The following is a 19,847-nucleotide window of genomic DNA, read 5'->3' on the forward strand; positions in this document are numbered from 1 at the left end:
CTCACGACTGTGTTCCTTGCATTTCGTCTAACAGCGCAATTAGTAATTAGTTATTAGGCTTTGTGGACCTTTTTACGTGACAGTGGCCTATTAGAAAGACTCTAATGATCCCATTCCGTCGCTTTTCATATTTTATTTATCGCGCTTTTATTTTTGTCAAGCTCTTCTTTCCGTCTTTACTCCCCCTTTGCCTTCCCCTAATGCAGGGTAGCAAACCGGAGGTTTGAATAATAGTTAACCTCCCTGCCTTTCTCTCATTTGCATCTCTCTCGTAGTTATTAAATATTTCAGTTAATTAAATATTACAGTACTCAGAGCAATAGTGACAAGGAGAAAACTACAGATCATTTTGATAAAAAACCCGATTAAGCTTTCTTTTGCTCAATACGCGCTATAGATAAAAGTTCCTTGCAAGCCTAAACAATGTGGCTACAGGCCACCTAAAACTCCCTATACTAGTGGATAAGCGCCAAGCAAGCAAAACGGGGCGCGTTCCACGCCGCCAGCGAAGAACAGGAGGACGCACCGACAAAAGGGTTGTCCACTTCGGTGAGGTCCTTGAAGATGAAGTTTGTGTAGTCCTTGCCGAGCCAGTACTTGGCCGATCCTTGGAGGCCCATCTCGTCTTCCAGTGAGCTGGCCCGAAGTTCGGAGCGGGGCACGTCGGACCTGTGGGACCCCGCGCGAAAAGCGTGCGTCAAACGCTTTGACGTGCAGCGGCCTGTGCTGGGTGACTTTCTTTTTGTTTTTGTTTTAACGGACACGTGTCTGTTAGGAAGCTTTAGGAAGCTATAGTTCTGGGCCGACTCCGAATTCTCTTTTCGATCAAATACATGTAAAACGCAGAAATACACTTCTGTGAGACAACCGCTATACCATTTTGGATAATACGTGTTGCATTCGTGAAACAACGTAGCATTCGAGCATGTACGAAACATAATTTTGATTTAGGACCGAAATTTTAATGAAAATTGCCGGTAGTCGGGAAGCTTAAAATAATTGATGCACGAAGTTTACAAATCCGAAAGTCTCTGTGCGCCGAAAACAGCTTTCGCAGTTCTGTAAATGGCATCTGTTAGATCATCTAAGACGAACAAATTTGATTCAGGAATTGACAACTTACGTGAACTTGTTGCAATTTTTACGAGGGTTTTCCGAAAGTCCTACGCATTCAAGTAACAAGTGTATATTTCAGAGCGGTGTGATACGCCTTCTACTTTAAGATATATGTAAAGGTGCAGTTTACAGAATTGTGATATCGTTTTTCGTATTGCTGAGTTGCAGAGTAGTAAACTTGGTACTCTCGCGCACCAAAAAACAAGAAGAACTTGAGATTTCTTTTTTTCGAACTTAGGACAGTTAAAAATATGGGTGCCATAAATTTAAAATTACGTATTACATTCACTAAATCCTATTTCTTTTAACACAACAAACCTTACCAAATTCTCACTATATATATATATATATATATATATATATATATATATATATATATATATATATATATATATATATATATATATATATATATATATATATATATATATAAGAGCTTTATTAGTGTTTCTGAAGATCATTCTTATTATTAGTATTGTTCAGCAACAACTTGCTAACCTATTAATAGCTTCTCCCTTTCTTCTTGCACTTAATAGCTGCCCAACTTCGGTCACATTTACGCTGTCTGTACGACTTCTGTAGTATTGCCTTTGCGATGAACTAGTACTATTATGCCAACCACAGCTTAACGCTATAAACTGTCGTAGTAATTTTTGTCGTTCTTCCTTTTTCTTACGTGCTATGAGGGCGTGCACTATTCTCATTACGCAACTCGTGAGACAAAAAAAAATGTTTAAACACCACGGCAACACCAAAAAACAAATATATTTCTTCTTGCACGGGTGTGCGAATTGGAATCGCCTAAGTGCATCGTATTGTCTCAGCTTCCATGCCTAGGCCGCGGATAAAAAGAAAGAAAAAAGAAAAACAACTTCCGTCGCGGGCTTCTGTGGTCTCCAAGCTTTCTCGCTCCAGAGCGATTGACATATGTGGCGTTCATTTACATTCGTCTGATTGCCGGGATGTGTGAATATAACAATTTTCAAATCGGATCGAATATTTGAGAAATATAACCTACGAATAGCGAAAGGAATATCGCATATTTTGGCTTGTGAAAATAAGCGCAACATAAAGGCCACGTGGAGTCCCAGCTGGCAAAAAAATAAAAAGAAAAGAAACTCCCTTACACTGTAAACGAGAAGAAAGTGGGTTAACCGAGGGGCCCGATTTTTATTACTCATATCATAAGAAGCAAACAAACACTGACACCAAGGAAAACATAGGGAAAATTACTTTTGCTTAATAAATGAAATAAAGAAACGATAAATTAATGGAAACTAAAGTGGATGAAAAAACAACTTGCCGCAGGTGGGAACCGAACCCACAACCTTCGAACCCACAACCTTCGCACGCGGAATGCGAAGGGTGTGGGGTCCGTTCCCACCTGCGGCAAGTCTGTTTTTCATCCACTTTAATTTGCATTAATGTATCATTTCTTTATTTCACTTATTAAGCACAAGTAATTTCCCCTATGTTTTCATTGGTGTAAGTGTTTGTTGGCTTCTTATGATATGACTAATAAAAATCGGGCCTCTCGGTTAACTCCCTTTCTTCTCGTTTATTACATAACGAGGGTCTCGAATCCGGCAACACTGATGCCTTCATGTAGCCTGTGTGAGTTTATTAACCAGTTGCCTTCAACCAAAAAAAGATCACATTCTCGTGAGGCCTGCGGCAAAAAGGACGTTCCACGTCCGCCGCCAGGGTCTGTGAGTGGTGGCGCTGGCTAACACTCCCAGGGGTTCTACTAGGACACATAAATGCCCAAGAAAGTGGATGGGGAAAAGGCGCCGTGGTAGCTCAATTGGTAGAGCATCGCACGCGAAATGCGAAGGTTGTCGGTTCGGTTTCCACCTGCGGAAAGTCGTTTTTTCATCCACTTTAATTTCCCTTAATTGATCGTTTTTTTATTTCATTTATTAAGCACAAGTAATTTCCCCTATCTTTTCCTTGGTGTCAATGTTTGTTGGCTTCTTATGATATCCCTTACACTGTGTTATACATACATCGCCTTTGTCAACTGGGTGTCAGGTCAACCGGGAGGCTTGTAAATAGAAAACAACTCAAAAGTGAACGTATCAGCTGCGTCAATGGCTACCGTAGCAACGATTTAATGACTCGTTGCATCTATATTTCTCCCTGCAGGCCGAACCATACGATTTTGTGCCTTACAGTATACGAACAGAAACGAATATTCGACAACTTCGAATAGCGAATTCTCGAATCGAATACGAGTCGAATTCCCGCCGCGGTAGCCTAGTAGCGCCGCGCTGTTAAGCTCGAGGTTGCGGGGTCGAATCCGTCACGCAGGCCCTGTTTCACTGGGAGAAAAAAAAATTCTCGCGTGCTTACATTGACGTGCACCTTAAAGAACATCAGGTGGTTCAAATTAATCTGGAGGCCCCCCACTACGGGGTGCCTCATAATTTTGGTTTTGTTACGGAAATACCCAGGAATTATTTCCTCGCCAATCGAATCGCAAACACTTATTCGATTTCATATTCGAAATAATCTCCAACTCATATCTTTTTGAGACTGACAGTATCGCCAATACATAGATTAAGCAAAGCAGTGAGGATAAGACCTGGCAGCACATATAACAACATAATAGCAGCAAAATAACAGCAGGCGTAGTGCTCGCTGGACACCTACAGGTCATCGAGAGAGTCCAGGGAGTCCTTTCGGGTGTGCCGATGGAAGGCTTGCATGCCCTGCAAAACAAAGAGAAGCGTCAGCATCGCAAAAAGAAATGAAAAAAAAGAAAAAAGAAAACCACCGCAGCGCTGGCAACCAGAACGGCAGGACGGAAGGAGGAGGGCAAGGCGTGTGTTGTGCATACAGTGCAAGGCGACGGCGACACAAAGCAATGCACGAGCACAGCATCGCTGCTTACGCCGCGATCACATTCCGGGAAACACCAACAGCGCATGCACTCGGGAGAATGACGCAGCCACTTGGCAGTCGACGCGTCGCGGCAGTGGAACATGATGGCAACGTAGCGCGCACTTGTAATACAGCACGAAAAGCAGAGGCGAGGTTGTCGAAGCGGACGGCATCGAAGACGAAAGCGAGCACGGACTTTGTGAAAAATACGCAATGCTTAGGAGACGCTGGCTTACTCCGTTTCGACGCAAAATTGAATACGCACGCTACACGTGAAATACGAAGCTAGCGCTCAATTGAAAGGCAACAGGGACGAAAAGAAAGCAGGGTGTGAGACTGGGCTAGTTGGTATTCCATGCTGAAGTGACTAGCGAAAGAGTGGACACGGGGCACAAAAGGGGCGACAAGGACAAGCGCTTGTCCTTGTCGCACTCTCGTGCCCCGTGTCTGCTCTTGCGCTAGTCACTTCAGCATGAAAAAAAAAGGTCAGAAGTGAGGTCAGGCGACAATAAGAACAGCTCACGACAAAGGTCACAGAACACGCTGCGACGTAAGGTCAGGTAGGATGAAAAAAAGAAAAAAACGAAGTGACGCGACAGAAAGGCACATGAGGTCACGCAGAAAAAGGAAACCTAACTCGGGACAAACGAAACTGATACAGTCCGCTTACACTATCCTTTCCAAAAAGGCAGTTACGTTCACAGTTTCCCACTGTTAGCGGAGTGAATCTCCTCGGAGCCTTTTACCGTGCATGAAACATTTGGGCATGCTTTCTGCACGTACGTCTACTGCAGGACGACTGCTGTGCGGTGTATATGACGGACAAATCGGGATTCCTAGTCGGTAAGTTCTCATTGAACTCAAAAAAAAAAGGGGGGGGGAGAAGAAATACCGATTAGAGGAGTGCAGTCTATCACCTAACGGCAAACCCCGATATAGCAGGGTTAATATGGGGAAGGACGACGCCGTATTGTACGAGAGAGAGAGACAAGAGAGAGAAAGCAAATGATAAATGAAAGGTAGGGCGGTTAACCAGGACTGAGCCCGGTTGGCTACCCTACGCTGGGGAAAGGGAAAAGGGGACGGAAAGATTAAAAGAAGAAGAGGAAGTCCACTAGGGATATCATTCGGTCACTGAGTCCGGGTCAGAGACGCTGACTCAATCCGGTAGCTTTAAAATACAGCAGCAGCGCTTTTGTGGCCTTTTGTAGGAGAGAGAGAAAATGCATAGTAATGCAAGGAACTTAACTAGATGATGATATGTAGTGTTTAATGGCGCAAGGGCCAGATGTGGCCAAAGAGCGCCATGACAAGTGGTGATGTTGGCGATGTATTATGGAGATGTGACTTGGCTGTAAAGTGGCCTAAAAATTGTCGCTGTAAAGTGCGTAAAATCTACGTGCTATAAAATTATGGCGATGACTAATGACGATTACTAAGAACAATAAAATCCATCGTAGAAGAATGATGCAAAATCAAAAATATGTAGGATGTTAAAATTACTTGGAGCACTGCTGCCTCGCCAGAGCCCTTGAAAGACAAGGGCCTAGAGGCATGTGCTATACTTAAGAGATATCGCAGCGGCATCCTCTGAAGAGAGGACCCGCTACGAACATGTGGGGCTACAAACATGTAGGACGACATCTTTCAGGAAATTTAGTACTGTGTTGGTGTCAAATAAAGGTTCTGGGCCGAGTAGCATTACGGGATGTAGGGGGATGTGCTGCCGGTATGCTAGGGAAAAATGTTTCCTTCTTTCAGATTCGGCTGCCCGACACTCCAGGAGGACGTGGAGGACGGTCAGCCTCTCCCCGCATCTACCACAGGTTGGAGGATCATTTTCAGTGAGTAAGAAGTTGTGTGTGCCAAATGTGTGTCCTATTCTGAGGCGACAGAATAGGACATCTGTTCGCCGTGATTTTGTTACGGAGGGCCAAGAACCTAACTGTGGCTTTATCACGTGCAGTTTGTTATTTACTTCTGCGTCCCATTTACGTTGCCAGTGGTTTCGCAGTTTCCTTCTTAAAAAAGGCTTCAGATCCGTGACAAGGACCGAAGCAGTAGGACTGACTGTATGCAATGAAATTGATGTGGCCATCTGGTCTGCTAGAACGTTACCCTCGATGCCCCTATGTCCAGGCACCCAGCATATAATGACATGCTGGCTAGACATATACGCTATACAGAGGACGGAATAGAGCTCAGTAATTACGGGGTTTCTGTGTTTACAGTGTGACTTCAAGGCTTTTACGACGCTTAAGGAGTCTGTAAATAAAATTGTTTTTTGAATATTTGATTTTCTGATATGTTTCACAGCCGACAATAGTGCATGGGCCTCAGCCGTAAATATGCTTGTTTCAGGGTGCAGTACACCGGATTCCGAGAAGGATGGCCCAATGGCTGCGTAGGACACCCCGGCATGCGACTTAGAAGCGTCTGTATAAAACTCTGTGCACGAGTACTTGTACTGGAGCTCCAAGAAGTGCATTTTGATATGTGTCTCTGACGCATGTTTAGTGACCTGTACAAAGGATGTGTCACACTCTATCAGCTGCCACTCCCAGGGTGGTATTATCTTAGCTGGAGGCATTAGGCGTTGGTCGAGAACTGGGACATCCATTTCCGTGCTAAGTTCTCTTACACGCAGTGAGAAAGGAAGTCTCACAGAGGGTCTGTTATGAAAAAGTGTTTCACATGTCAAGTCGTTAACGGTTGTGAAACACGGATGTTCCTTATTAGAGCGCACTTTGAGAAAATAGTTGAAGCTAATGTAAGTTCTCCGAAAATGGAGTGACCACTCATCGGACTCAACATACAAACTTTCAACAGGGCTTGTTCTAAATGCGCCAGTGGCCAGACGGATTCCCAGATGGTGAACGGGGTCTAACATCTTAAGTGCGCTCGGTGCGGCAGAGTGATATACTGCGGCTCCATAGTCTATTCGCGACCGAACTAGGCTCCTGTAAAGATTTAACAGGCACTTCCTGTCGCTACCCCATGTTGTGTGGGATAGGATTTTAAGTAGGTTCATTGTTTTTAGACATTTTTCTTTAAGATGTTTTATGTGAGGAATGAATGTGAGCCTAGAGTCAAGAATAACACCAAGGAATTTGTGTTCTTTGCTGACAGGAATTTGGTGTCCGCCCAGTTCTACACAAGGATCTGGGACCAGGCCTCTCTTTCTTGTGAAGAGAACACAAGAACTTTTGTGGGGGTTGACCTTAAATCCGTTTTCGTCTGCCCACTTGGAAACCTTGTTCAAGCCCTGCTGTACCTGTCTTTCGCATACTGTGAGGTTGCAGGATTTGAAGCCTATTTGTATATCATCTACGTATACGGAATAAAAAATGGCAGGTGGTAGTGAAGCACGTAGCGTGTTCATCTTGACGATAAAGAGAGTGCAGCTGAGCACGCCTCCCTGGGGTACACCAGTTTCCTGCGTAAAGGGACGTGAGAGTTCATTGCCGACTTTTACTCGGAAGGTACGATTTGACAAATAGCTTTCAATTGTGTTCAGCATATTTCCACGGATGCCAATTTCCGACAGGTCTCGCAAGATCCCGTAACGCCATGCCGTGTCATATGCCTTCTCCATATCGAGGAATATCGATAGAAAAAACTGTTTATGTATAAAGGCATCGCGGATATTTCCTTCCATGCGCACAAGGTGATCGGTTGTGGACCGCCCTTCTCGGAATCCACACTGATAAGGATCGAGTATATTGTTGAGCTCAAGGAAATGTATAAGTCTGCGATTTATCATTTTTTCAAAAAGCTTACACAGACAATTAGTTAGAGCTATCGGACGGTAACTAGCCGCCAAGGAAGGGTCTTTTCCCTGCTTTAGGACAGGAACCACAATCGCTTCTTTCCATGTGGATGGGAGGTATCCCGAAGCCCAAATAGTATTGTATAGTGTAAGAAGTGTAACTTGTGCGTCAGTATGTAGGTGTCTGATCATGTCATACATGACTCTGTCTGGTCCCGGTGCAGTGCTTTTACATGTGTTCAAGGCAGCTCTCAACTCGGCAATACCGAAAGGCCGGTTATACGGTTCATTCTGCCTGGATTTTCGTATGATTGGCTTACGTTCTATTATTTCTTTATGTTTAAGAAAGGACTGGGAATAATTGATTGAGCTTGACACACGCTCAAAGTGCTCCCCGAGTGAATCTGCCTGGTCTTGCAGGGTTTCGCCTTGTGTGTTTACTAAAGGGAGGGAGTATGTTTGTCGCCCTCTTATTCTACTAACCCTGTTCCAGACCTTGGCCTCATCTGTATACGAGTTGATACCTGTTAAAAAGTTCTGCCAGCTCTCTCTTCTGGCCTGTCGGCGGGTTCGCCTGCCTTGAGATTTTGCTTTTTTAAAATTGATAAGATTCTCCGCAGTGGGGGAGGCGCGTAGCAACCCCCACGCTTTATTTTGTTTCTTACGAGCGATCCTACAATCGTCGTTCCACCAGGGGACACGCCGTTTGCCTGCCAATCCATTTACTTGTGATATACATTTAGTTGCGGCATCTATGATGAAGGCTGTAAAGTACGCCACAGCTGCATCGATTTCTAAAGAAGACATATCAGCCAGCGAGATGTTAGTAAGAGTTCGAAATTTCTCCCATTCAGCTGTATGTATCTTCCACCTAGGAGCTTGTGGAGGAAATTCATTTTCTTTGGATGTTCTTAGCAGTACGGGGAAGTGATCGCTCCCGTAAGGATTGCTCGTAACTTCCCATTCGAGTTCGGGCAGTATAGACGCGGAGACTATACTAAGATCTATTGACGAAAAGGTTCTGTTTGCAAGAGAGTAATATGTGGGTTCTTTCTTATTGAGAAGGCACGCTCCAGAAGAAAAAAGGAACTGCTCAACGAGACGACCTCGCGCATCAATACGAGAGTCTCCCCACAAGCTGCTGTGTGCATTGAAATCGCCAAGAACAAGATAAGGTTCTGGCAATTGATCTATCAAGGACTGAAATTCATGTTTGTTTAGTTGGTAATGCGGGGGTACGTAAATCGAACAAATAGTGATGAGTTTGTTCAGTAGGACAACTCGAACCGCTACTGCTTCGAGGGCCGTTCGTAGCCGTAAACATTGACACGCTATGCTTTTTTGAATTACAATGGCAACACCGCCAGATGATGCCATAGCATCATCGCGATCTTTGCGGAAAGTTATGTGCTGTCGAAGAAAATTTGTGTGTTTTGGTTTTAAGTGTGTTTCCTGTAGACACAGCACTTTTGGATTGTGTTTTTGAATGAGCTCTTGCACGTCATCAAGGTTCCTAAGCAGACCTCTGACGTTCCATTGAATAATTTGTGTATCCATATTGAAAGTAAATATGTGCTGTGTGTATGGAAATGGAGGTGATGCTTTAGGTTACAGGGCTCTTTCGAGGCCCTGTAACGGGAGTTCTGCCCTTTCTGGAGCGTTCGAGGGAGCCTCGCCGCTCCTTAGGCGCATGGCGCGCCGTGGGGACAGGTGTTGTGTCCATTGCCTCTTGTGAGGCGCCGGACACGTGCTCTTGTGAGCGAGAAGTTACCAGGGAAGGTCCCGCCTTGGGGGGCAAGACCCCTGTGCCCACCAGCCCGGAGGTCGATGGGGCTCCCTGAGGGATTTGGCTGCGCCGGCTGTTGCTAGCGCTGGAAGAGGCCGGGGAGGTTGGGGCAGCCTCGGCTGCGCCCACCTTCGGGGTTGATGGTCCCTTCTGCTCGGGTGGTGGGGCAGCGCTAGCTGCGACCACCATGGGGGCAGATGGCGTAACTGCCGACTCACGGCTTGTGGGTCGGACAGCCGCCGGAGGCCGTTGTGACGCTGCCCCCTGACGCGCCACTTCGGCAAAGCTGGCCTTAGGAAGGTATGCAACCCGCCTGCGTGCCTCTTTGAATGATATGTTTTCTTTTACTTTGATTGTTACTATTTCTTTTTCTTTCTTCCAAGACGGGCATGACCGCGAGTATGCGGCATGCTCGCCATCACAATTTACACAGTGGAAAGCATTCTCACAAGCTTCAGAGGAGTGTTCGTGCGCGCTGCATTTCGCACATGTTTGGCGGCCTCGGCAGCTCTGCGAGCTGTGGCCAAAACGTTGGCATTTGAAACATCTCAAGGGATTTGGCACATACGGTCTTACACGGAGCTTGATGTACCCGGCCTCGATTGATTCGGGCAGGACACTTGAATTGAAGGTGAGGATTAGGTGCTTGGTCGCAATTTCTTTACCCTCGCGCCTTATCTTGATTCTTTTGACATTTATGACATTTTGTTCGCTGAAGCCCTCCAAGAGTTCAGCCTCAGTGAGCTCCAGCAAATCATCATCCGAGACAACGCCGCGGGTGGTATTCATCGTGCGGTGCGGGGTTACTACTACTTGGGTCTCCCCAAATGATACTAGCTGTGGCAGCTTCTCAAATTGCTTCTGGTCGCGGAGCTCCAGGAGGAGGTCACCGCTAGCCATCCTCGACACCTTATATCCTGGGCCAAAAACTTCGGTAAGGGACTTAGATACTAGAAATGGGGAGATTGTTCGTACTTGTTTAGCTGGTTTTTCTGCATGGATTACATGAAAACGAGGAAAATTGTGGACTTGGCGTCCGAAAAACTGAAAGACTTCTTCGGTGCGCCCTCGTTTCTGAGGGCGATCAGGCAGTTTAGGAAAAGCGTTTTCCATAAGTACAGTTGGGTTTTCGGCCGCGATGCCGACCACCCACCATGGAGCCCAACAGGGGGACGTGACAGGAGCTCTTGCTATAGAAACCCTGCCAACGCCAGCCGTACATCGCTGCTATAACCAAATACAGCATAACCAAGGCTGGCTAGCTACACAAGGTTAACCCTTGCCGCCGAGAAACTAGGAAGTGAGGAGAAGTGATAAGAAGACAGGAAAGATGAAAAAGGCGAGAGAGAAAGACGAAGATTGGAGAGGAGGACAGGAAAAGGCGACTGCCGGTTTCCCCCGGGTGGGTCAGTCCGGGGGTGCCGTCTATGTGAAGCCGAGGCCGAAGAGGTGTGTTGCCTCCGCCGGGGGGCCTTAAAGGTCCAAACACCCAGCTTCGGCTCAACCCCCAGGATCCCCTTTTCCCCAGACACGGCTAAGCCGCGCACGGCTACACGCGGGAGGGTCCAACCCTCGTGTGCTCGGGTCCGTGGTGTCGCAACACACCAAACGCCTGCTGACGCAGACGCCCCTGCGGGGAACTTAACTAGAGGTAGGTGCGATTGACTGCCCTGCACGGGGTGAAGGGGTAAAAGAGATAAAAAGAGATAAAAAGAGATAAAAAGAGAAGTAGAGCAGGCGGCACTCTTAAACTGCATCGCGAAGGCCCGCAGACGGCAGTTTCCCACATATTGAACACAACACTACAAGGCTAATCAGGAAACAACAGCCCATCGCGATCTCTGCACGCCTTCACTATTCAAGTTCACGTCAAACGTAGACATGCTTGCGTGAGGCAACCATTAAACTGACTGCAACTAAAGTTGCTGTAATGAAAAACGGAAACGTTCAATTGTAGCGTTAGGCGCGGATATTTTAAAGCGAATAGCTTTATCTGCCTCTTTCGTTCGTTTTCGCGGTGGTCTGTGCTGGCTCGACTTTCAGCGCAGATACAGAGGCAACACAAACGATACAAAGCAGATGCAACTGGCGTGCCTCTCGCGCAAACCGAGTTCCGGTGCGCGGTCGTAGCCGAAAGAGAGTCATCAGAGAGTGTTAGCTTAGAGATCTGCGCATGCGCAGTGTATACCGTGGCCTCAAGCGCTAGGGGGGCCCAACGCCTCGCGTCCCCCTAACCTAAAACTCCGTATTGCAGCGCGCTTCAGAGGCGCGCGGGCTGCCGCGCGCTACCGCTGCCGATGCGCCGATTAACGGCTCCGTTGTCTACGAAACTGCGCAATAAAACAACAAGCGCCGGTCGAATAACCTCACTGTAACTAATTTACGAGTTCGCGCGCATCGTTCCTTTAAGAAAGCGAATAGTCTTTGTTAGAAGCGTTTTGGCTATTCGTTTCACAGCGACAATTATCGTCGATGGCACCATTTCATTTTTGTTTGGGACCTCCAATTCCTTCCCCCCCCCCTAAATATTGAGAAAAATTCATTAACCCGTTCAGTCGGTGTACACATCAGTTTACGCGACTCGTCTTTGCCAGTCCTATCCAGGGGTGGCAAGAAATTAAGGAACCACGGACATCGTATCTGCAGGTCAATAGATTACACAGAGCAGCTCCACTTCGCTTTGGTTGTGCAGGGTGTCGCTACGCACGAACACTTTTAGGAAGGCACTATCACGTTTGACGGTATGCTACACACGCAGAGCTCTGAAAGCAATTGTGAAGGAATAGCTTCGTCTTCCTCGTAATGGGTCGCAGAAAACGGTCAACTTGCACACGCCACGAGCCCCGGTGATTAAGTTATTTATTCTTACGAAATAACACGACGTGACTGAGTGCGCGCTGAGCCTATTGATTTGGTGACTCTGTAAGTGCGAGAACTCACCATAACATGCATGTGACATCACTGACTTTCTTTCGACGAAGCTTGCAGCACGTTGGAATAAATTTACGTAACTTTGGCTCACTTATTAACAGTCTATGGTTATACGTAACACGAAAGGTAAGCTAAACAGATTTAAGCACAAGGCGCACAACACAGCAACTGCGTGCCAAAAAGAAGAAAAAGAGATTTCGCGTTTCTGTAAACTGCACAGGTTAGACAGTCTAGGGGGCCAATTATAAAGCATGCGATGGATCATAGATGTGTCCACACTTTGAGCCAGGTCAAGTACTGCAGCAGCCTGCACAAGAACTTTCAAGTAAGCAGAAAAATCCTGAAGAGGGAAAGCCTTTCCAACGGGGCTAACACGGCGAACAAGTACAAACAAACATAATGCACCGTAAATAAACTAAAAGTGCGCATTAAAATATCTTTAAAATGTTATGCGTACCTGAAGAGAACAGGACAGGGCTAAATGCATTCTTAATTAGTAAAATAGGCAATTAAGGCATTCCTATGAGGCCCTTAGCACAAGAAATTGGTCAATTTCTAGCAAATAAGTAGCTTAGAAAAGACAAAATGCGACGGAGAGGTGAGCATAGCTGCTAAAGTGCGTCGTGCGGTGACATGCATTGCAGTGGGGCGAAAAAAATATGTAACAAGCAGTAGTGCAACTTTCGCGCTAGTGCTGCCGGAAGTGTTTAAGGATAATAGCAACGATGTTTCGGACAGCGTAAAATATAGAGCAGCCTCAACGCAAAACTTTGCGTTCGAAATACGAGTGGGTGCGTCAAGAGAAGCTCGAAAAAAAATCTTTTTATGCCGAAATTAAAAAAAGGAGAGAAGAAAAAGGAGGGATTCCCACTCGCCCGAAGCGACGCAGAACCTAGAACGATGACAACCAGGCGTGGCTCCTCGGCCTTGCCTCAGAGATTGTTGGGCGGTGCCCGCAGCGCGCTGAAAGTCACGGAGGCCATGTGCTGGGATGTGCGTCACATCCGCTCAACACCAGCTGCCCGCGTCGTCTGCTTAGGTGCTAGTTAGAGGAGACATGACGTGATCGTCTAGCTATTATCAGTGTGTCATTGTAAGTGAGAATGGAAAGCCTGAGAGAGAGTAGGACAAATGAAAAGCAGGGAAGGTGGCATGGGTCTTATACGCCTTCCATAATGGCGCTGAGCGTTCGTGAGCTTCGCCGCAATACAGATATGTATTGCGGTGAGATCACTTAGCAGCGAAAACAATAATACCGGCAGATGAAGGCCGCCGGAAAGCACGTGAGATTATATTGAAAAAAAAACAAAAGCGGGCATCGCAGGATCTTAAGGACACCCAGTAGGCAACAGGGAGAACAAAGCTGGAACCAGGGCGGTCTGTATGCTGGGGCCACCAAGGCCCCTGCCGGAGTTCGTTTGCATACAATCATCTCCCCACGATGGCGGACAGCCGATCTTGTACGACCCTGGCGCGCGGAGGGTTCGGCGATCCCCTCAACAGAGGTACCAGTCCCGGTTCCAGATTTCGATGTCCCCATTGACCCTTCGGTGTCCTGGAGGCGCCGCCGAAAGTGTACTAAATAATGGCACGTTGTTTACATTTTGTACTTGCACAAACGGTCTCTTCCTGCACATTGTACATGCTTCCCTGCATTACGGAAGTAAGCTGCGGTGAAACCATTATGAAACGCATAAAAGACTCCTGCCGAGAGGTTAGCCGAGACCGATTTCGGCTGGCTACCCCGAATTGGGGGAAGGGGAGGAAAACATTAAATGAAGGAGAAAAAGCCCGGCTCAGAGAAAATTCTCAGCGCTTTATGAGTAGAGAGCACAATGCGGTTATACACAGAAAATAACTGGACTCGCAGAGCACACTTTAACTTGATTTTCTTTTAAATCGCTACGACTCGCAGCCCTGTCTCGTTTGCGTGTTCATAGACGTGTGAGATATACCAACTGACTCATCAGACAAGCGCCGGATCAATTTCAATGAAATTTGTCCATCCAAAACTGAAAGTTCCAGTAAGTAGTGAAGGGTGCAGATCTTTATTTATGTAGCGTTCAAACTTTTGTTTGCGGTATTTCGCGAACAGGCTTAAGTTTCCACAAAATTGGAGCACGGGATCTTCAAGCTCCGCGCAACAGGCATCACTATTACGCGCACTGTATGTATTTGAGTGCCTCAAGTGAAAAAGTGTAATGCACCATGCCGGATTGCCCACTTTACGTAAAATCGTTATTCTGTACAAGGTAGTATCGCAGAAAGATGTCCTGTTTAAACATTGCTCACGACAGCAATACTTAATATATTGATTTTGTCCGTTTTAGACACGAAAACGGATGCAGTTAGCGTAATTGTGATCATAGTTTTGGCGACACGCTACGTAATCCTAAGTGACATGGTTCAACGTCCTAAACCTTTCCGGTTTTAGGCGATTATAAATTTAGTATTAAACTTAAGATAACCTATTTGCAGGAAACACTCACCAGACCTCACTTTCTTTTCGTGTGCAGAAAGTTACCTTGAAATAGGCTTAGTAAAGGTTTAATTCTGCGCATTTTGGTGGGTCAGGCGTACTGGATTATAGACAGGACTTGAGGTAACGCGCCATCTTAAATGTCGCGCTATTTAAGCGAGAACACGGGGAAGGCGGGAGATGGAAATTCCAAGACGATGAGCAAAACGAGAACAAGGTAAAAACGGGAGCCAACGTTTCGACAAGTTGATTTGTCTAAGACCTTGAAAAACACAAGTCCACTTGTTGAAACGTTGGCTCTCGCTTTTACCTTGCTCTCGTTTTGCTCATCGCTACTTAAGCGGTTATACACACGAATCGCACGGTGTGTTTTGATAAGCTGATCAGGCGGGCAGCTTCTTTGCTCACATATATCTTTTTTTTTAGGCTCATGGTGAAGGTTGTGGCAACAGACCCGCCCCCCGGAGTGTCCGCTGAAGCGTCATCACGCGTTATGAAGACAGATTAGAGGAAGCTTTAGCTCGGGCCCAACTCCGACGCGGCCTACTCAAATACATGTAAAACGCAAAAACGTTTTTCTGAGATAACCCCTGGACCGATTTTAGTGAAATTTGTTGCACTTGAAAGAAAAAGTTAATTTCTAGTCACTGTTGGAAGCGGAACTTAGATTTAGAGCCTGTATTTGTTTAAAAAGATTCTCAATAATTCGAAAGATTGAAAAAGAAATAGAAGCAAGAAGTTTACAAATAGATATCTCAGTATCAAGAACAGATATCATAATTCTGTAAACGGTATCCACTAGATAATTGAAAGCGGACAAATTTGGTATGTCACTTGATATCTTAGGTGAATTTGTTACGTGGTGCACAAGTGTTCTGCAAAAGCTGTATTTACATATTACAATTTTTTTTTTTAGATTCATGAGTAACATATCAATTTTGCCTGCTTTAGACGTACTAGCACATGCAATTTACAGGACTGTATCATATGTTATTGCTCAGTTACAGAGTTGTAAACTTCATAGTCTCGTTTTCTGAAAATTTTAATTTTTGCCCGTTTTAGTAAAAATTGACGACCTAAATCGAAAATTCGAAGCCAACAGCCACTAGATTTTAAGTTTGTCTTTGAAATGCAACAAAGCTCGGCAGATTTGGTAGAGTGGTTGCTGAGAGAAACTAATTCTCCTTTTACATGTATTTAGATTGGAGCAACCGAGCTAAAGCTTCATTTTAAAGAGAGATTAAATAATGCAAAATGATTGATAGTGACATTTAGTGAATGATAACGATATAATAGAGATCGGTAGAGGTTAATGACTAGTAATGACTACTAATAACTTGTAATGACTACTAATGACTCCGAAATGACCAATATATCTAACGACGGCTTGTAATGACCACAAGCGATTACAAATGATTAAAATGATTACTAGTGAGCAGTAATGACTCATGACTGAAATGATTTGTAATGACTACGAAATGACCAATATGTCTAACGACAGCTTTTAACGACTACAATTCATTACAAATGACTAAATATGCTTAGTAATGACCAGTAATGACTGATAATGACAGATATGACTTGCAATGACTACTAATGACTACGAAATGACCAATATGTCTAATGACAACTTGTAACGACTACAATGCATAAGAAATGACTAAAGACGCTTAGCAATGACCAGTAATGACCAGTAATGACTAATAATGAATGATATGACCAGCATGTCTAACGACGGCTTGTAAAGAGCACAATTGAATACAAATGACTAAAAATGCTTAGTAGTGAGCAGTAATGATTAAAAGAAAGAAGAGAATGAGAACAAGCAAGGAGAAAGAGGCGAATGATAAGAGGAGGAAGAGTGGGCTTTCGCCGTTCACCTCTTGAGAGAGATCTTCAGAGACCCTGTAATTTTTTCCCAGCTCAAGTATATTGAGCACTTCATTTAGCAAGTAATGTCGCAAGTAAATTCTTATATGGCCTATTTATTTCATAAATAAATTAGAGAAGATGTGCGCAGACGTAAACTCCAGTGTGCAACCATAGTACCACGTGTTTCTGGAAATACTATCTCAAATAAAAAAAAAACGGCATTCCAGATAAAATAAGATTTGCTGCCACCGAACTTCAGAGCAGTGGCGGACATCAACATTTTACGCGAAAATCGCCAATAGCTTATTAAAAATAGTCACTAATTAAATTTTGACCAATTACCTTACGGGGCATGTCGTACACTGTAAAAAAAATTAGAGCCCCTAACAGTGAATAAGGGCGTAAATTATTTTACAGTGTAATCGCAGAATTCAAATCAGCCAGTATTCAAAGCACAACCTTTTGCTAGGAACCTTTGCTACCAGCACAAGTTTAAAGAAACGCGAACTCAATATCTGCCGCAGAAAGCGTTGCTGTTCAAGTGCAAATGCTTTTCGCAATGAATCCCCCCCCCTTTATACGAAAACACACACATGAAACATACATACTAACTGAAATTTCGAACACTTATCTCTCGAAACTTGTTTCGTTTGAGTACTAGCTGACTTCGATTCTGCGACAACAAGATGCCGTCTAAAGTTGTAAAAGAATTTATGAGAAAGAGAAAACAAGTTTAGATGAAAAATGTAGGAATGGGACGTAGTGGCATATGCTCGTTGCTAGCATCTGCTAGCCCTCCCTGAATAAGTAGTCGACAAAGGTCCTGCAATCGTCAGGCGATTTGTCGGACGGGTACATTCAACGAAGATTTTTTTGGGACACAGACGGTGTGCGGCCGGCGTCTGTGGCCTAAATGTTAAGTTCATAAAGAAAATTGTTCATTAATAATTGTACCAGGGAATATCGCGCATATTGTGATGTCCCCCACTGCCATGACGTTTGTTCACTAAACATTACAATCTCGCCTCGTATCCAATATTTCATATACAGGGTGTCCCAACTACCACGCGCCAAGATTTAAATATATGCAAATGCCACCTAGCCGGAAAGAACCAAAGCAATGTTTGCCGTCGCTTGGAGATGCTCAGATTTCTTTTTCATACCGCCTAATTAGATAATTAGTCATTAAACAGCTTCTCAAATATCACATATGGACGAAAAGTGTAACTGAGAAAATTGTAGAGGAGCATGAAAAACTCTCGATGCAGCCTTCTGTGACTCAATACGCGCTACAGAAAACAGTTTTTCCGAGCGTGAAAGAAGCCCGCGAACACACGCAGAGTGCTTCGAGCGGCCAGTCGCGCGTCAATTTTGCGTGTATTCGCGGGCTTCTTTCACGCTCAGAAAAACTGTTTTCTGTAGCGCGTATTGAGTCACAGAAGGCTGCATCGGGAGTTTTTCATGTCGCTCTTCAGTTTCCTCGCTGACACGTTTCATCTAATTATAATAATTGATAAGCTGATCAACTAATTAAGACCAATGATCTAATTAGGCGATATGGGAAAACATAATCTGAGTATTTCGAAGCGACGGCAAACAACGTTACCTTGGTTCTGCACAGCTACGCGGCATTTGCATATGCTTAAATCTTGACACATGAGAGTCGCGAGACACCCCGCACGCATATGCCGATACAGTCGTCGCAGAAACACGTGCTACGAACGCAGTGCCACCATGATTGTGCGGTGCATGACGTACAAAGACGTACCATGAGCAGGGGACCACTGCGACGCTTCTTTAGCCGGCTGGTTATGGCACTGGCGTCAACCAGAGGAACCTGTTTCGAATCCCAGGAGTGGCCGCGAAACATTGTTGCTTTTTATATGCTTCAAATTGCGTTTCGCGTCCACGTCACGGGCAGACAAGTAGTGCACAAATTGAGCATTATCCCGATTGCCCGTGTGATCCCCGCAAAAAAAAAAATTCCAAGTGCACCAGGACGTGCGCATCGCAGACACTGCTAAAGAAGAGAAACGTGTAGCGAGGAGTCAATTATTTTTTTCACGATTGAGGCAAGTGATACGTCTAGTTTAGTACAGAAACCTAACCACCCATGTGATTTTGATTTTTTTTTTGCCAGTAGTGTCTGTTATTGATCTTATTTTTGTGCGTATATCTTCAGGCATCGCATGAAGTCTGCCGACACAAGCCAGAGTCCATCGACCCGACGCCAGACGACATTAAGAACGATGATGATGACTACGACAATGAAAATTTCTTTTGCGAAGACGGGAAAAAGAAATGTGGCACAAAGCACAATTACGAAGTTCGAAGCGAGCGACAGCGGACAGTTTGTTGCTCAAGCCATCCCGAGACTTGCCTTCTGCACTCCTGCCGCCGCGCGGAATGGATGCAGTGCTCTAAGGTCTCCCCCTTTGAGGCCTTTAAGGTCACCGAGTTGCAGCGATCGAGTTTTGCGAGCGCGACTTCGATCTACTGCGGCCGTAGCCTTACGTCGATCGTGATACGGCAAACTGCGAAGTACGCTACGAGTTCGCTGCAGTCGGGCTGACTCGACAGCAATGTGATTGGGCATAGCATGGAGTTTTGTATGTCGACAGTTAGTCAGTCAAATTATCTTTAGTTTAGGTTGGTCAGAGATTAGTAGTGATGCCGGATGCCAGTGACTCCGAAAGCGAGAAGCTCTGGTCATCTCCACTTTGGGGACGGCTGAAACCGAGGCGAAATGCGCGAGAAAGGTAAGACGATACCTGCAAATTAACGAAGAAAGGTAAGACGATACCTGCAAATTAACGAGTGCGGATTACTTCTGACGACACAGCGCATTCGTGAGGGCCACTTCGTGATAGCCAAGGCCATAGAGTCAAGACCACGAAGGTCTACACTGCATTGACCGGAATGAAAGACAGTGGTGCGTGCGACGTCCGAGACAGCGAAGAGAACATCGAACATTTGTTGTGCCACTGCCGTCGATTTCTGTCGGAAAGACA

The 19,847-nt window shown here is 45.3% G+C and overlaps 1 protein-coding gene across 7 annotated transcripts in view; it reads right to left on the minus strand.

Annotated features, from left to right (window-relative positions):
• The window catches only part of Pld (Phospholipase D), a 170,596-nt gene that overhangs the window by 26,957 nt on the left and 123,792 nt on the right, over window positions 1-19,847 (minus strand). For 5 of the 7 annotated variants that reach the window (XM_075675895.1, XM_075675894.1, XM_075675896.1 and 2 more), the window contains 3 exons: window positions 18,605-18,673; window positions 3,769-3,827; window positions 527-669 (listed from right to left, as the gene is read on the minus strand). In XM_075675895.1, the coding sequence (XP_075532010.1) occupies window positions 527-669; window positions 3,769-3,827; window positions 18,605-18,673 (271 nt within the window). The remainder of the gene's footprint in view (window positions 1-526; window positions 670-3,768; window positions 3,828-18,604; window positions 18,674-19,847) is intronic. The other 2 variants (XM_075675893.1, XM_075675892.1) reach the window with 1 other exon arrangement.

Source organism: Dermacentor variabilis, chromosome 11 (genome assembly GCF_050947875.1).
Source record: "Dermacentor variabilis isolate Ectoservices chromosome 11, ASM5094787v1, whole genome shotgun sequence".
Lineage (NCBI taxonomy): Eukaryota > Metazoa > Arthropoda > Arachnida > Ixodida > Ixodidae > Dermacentor > Dermacentor variabilis.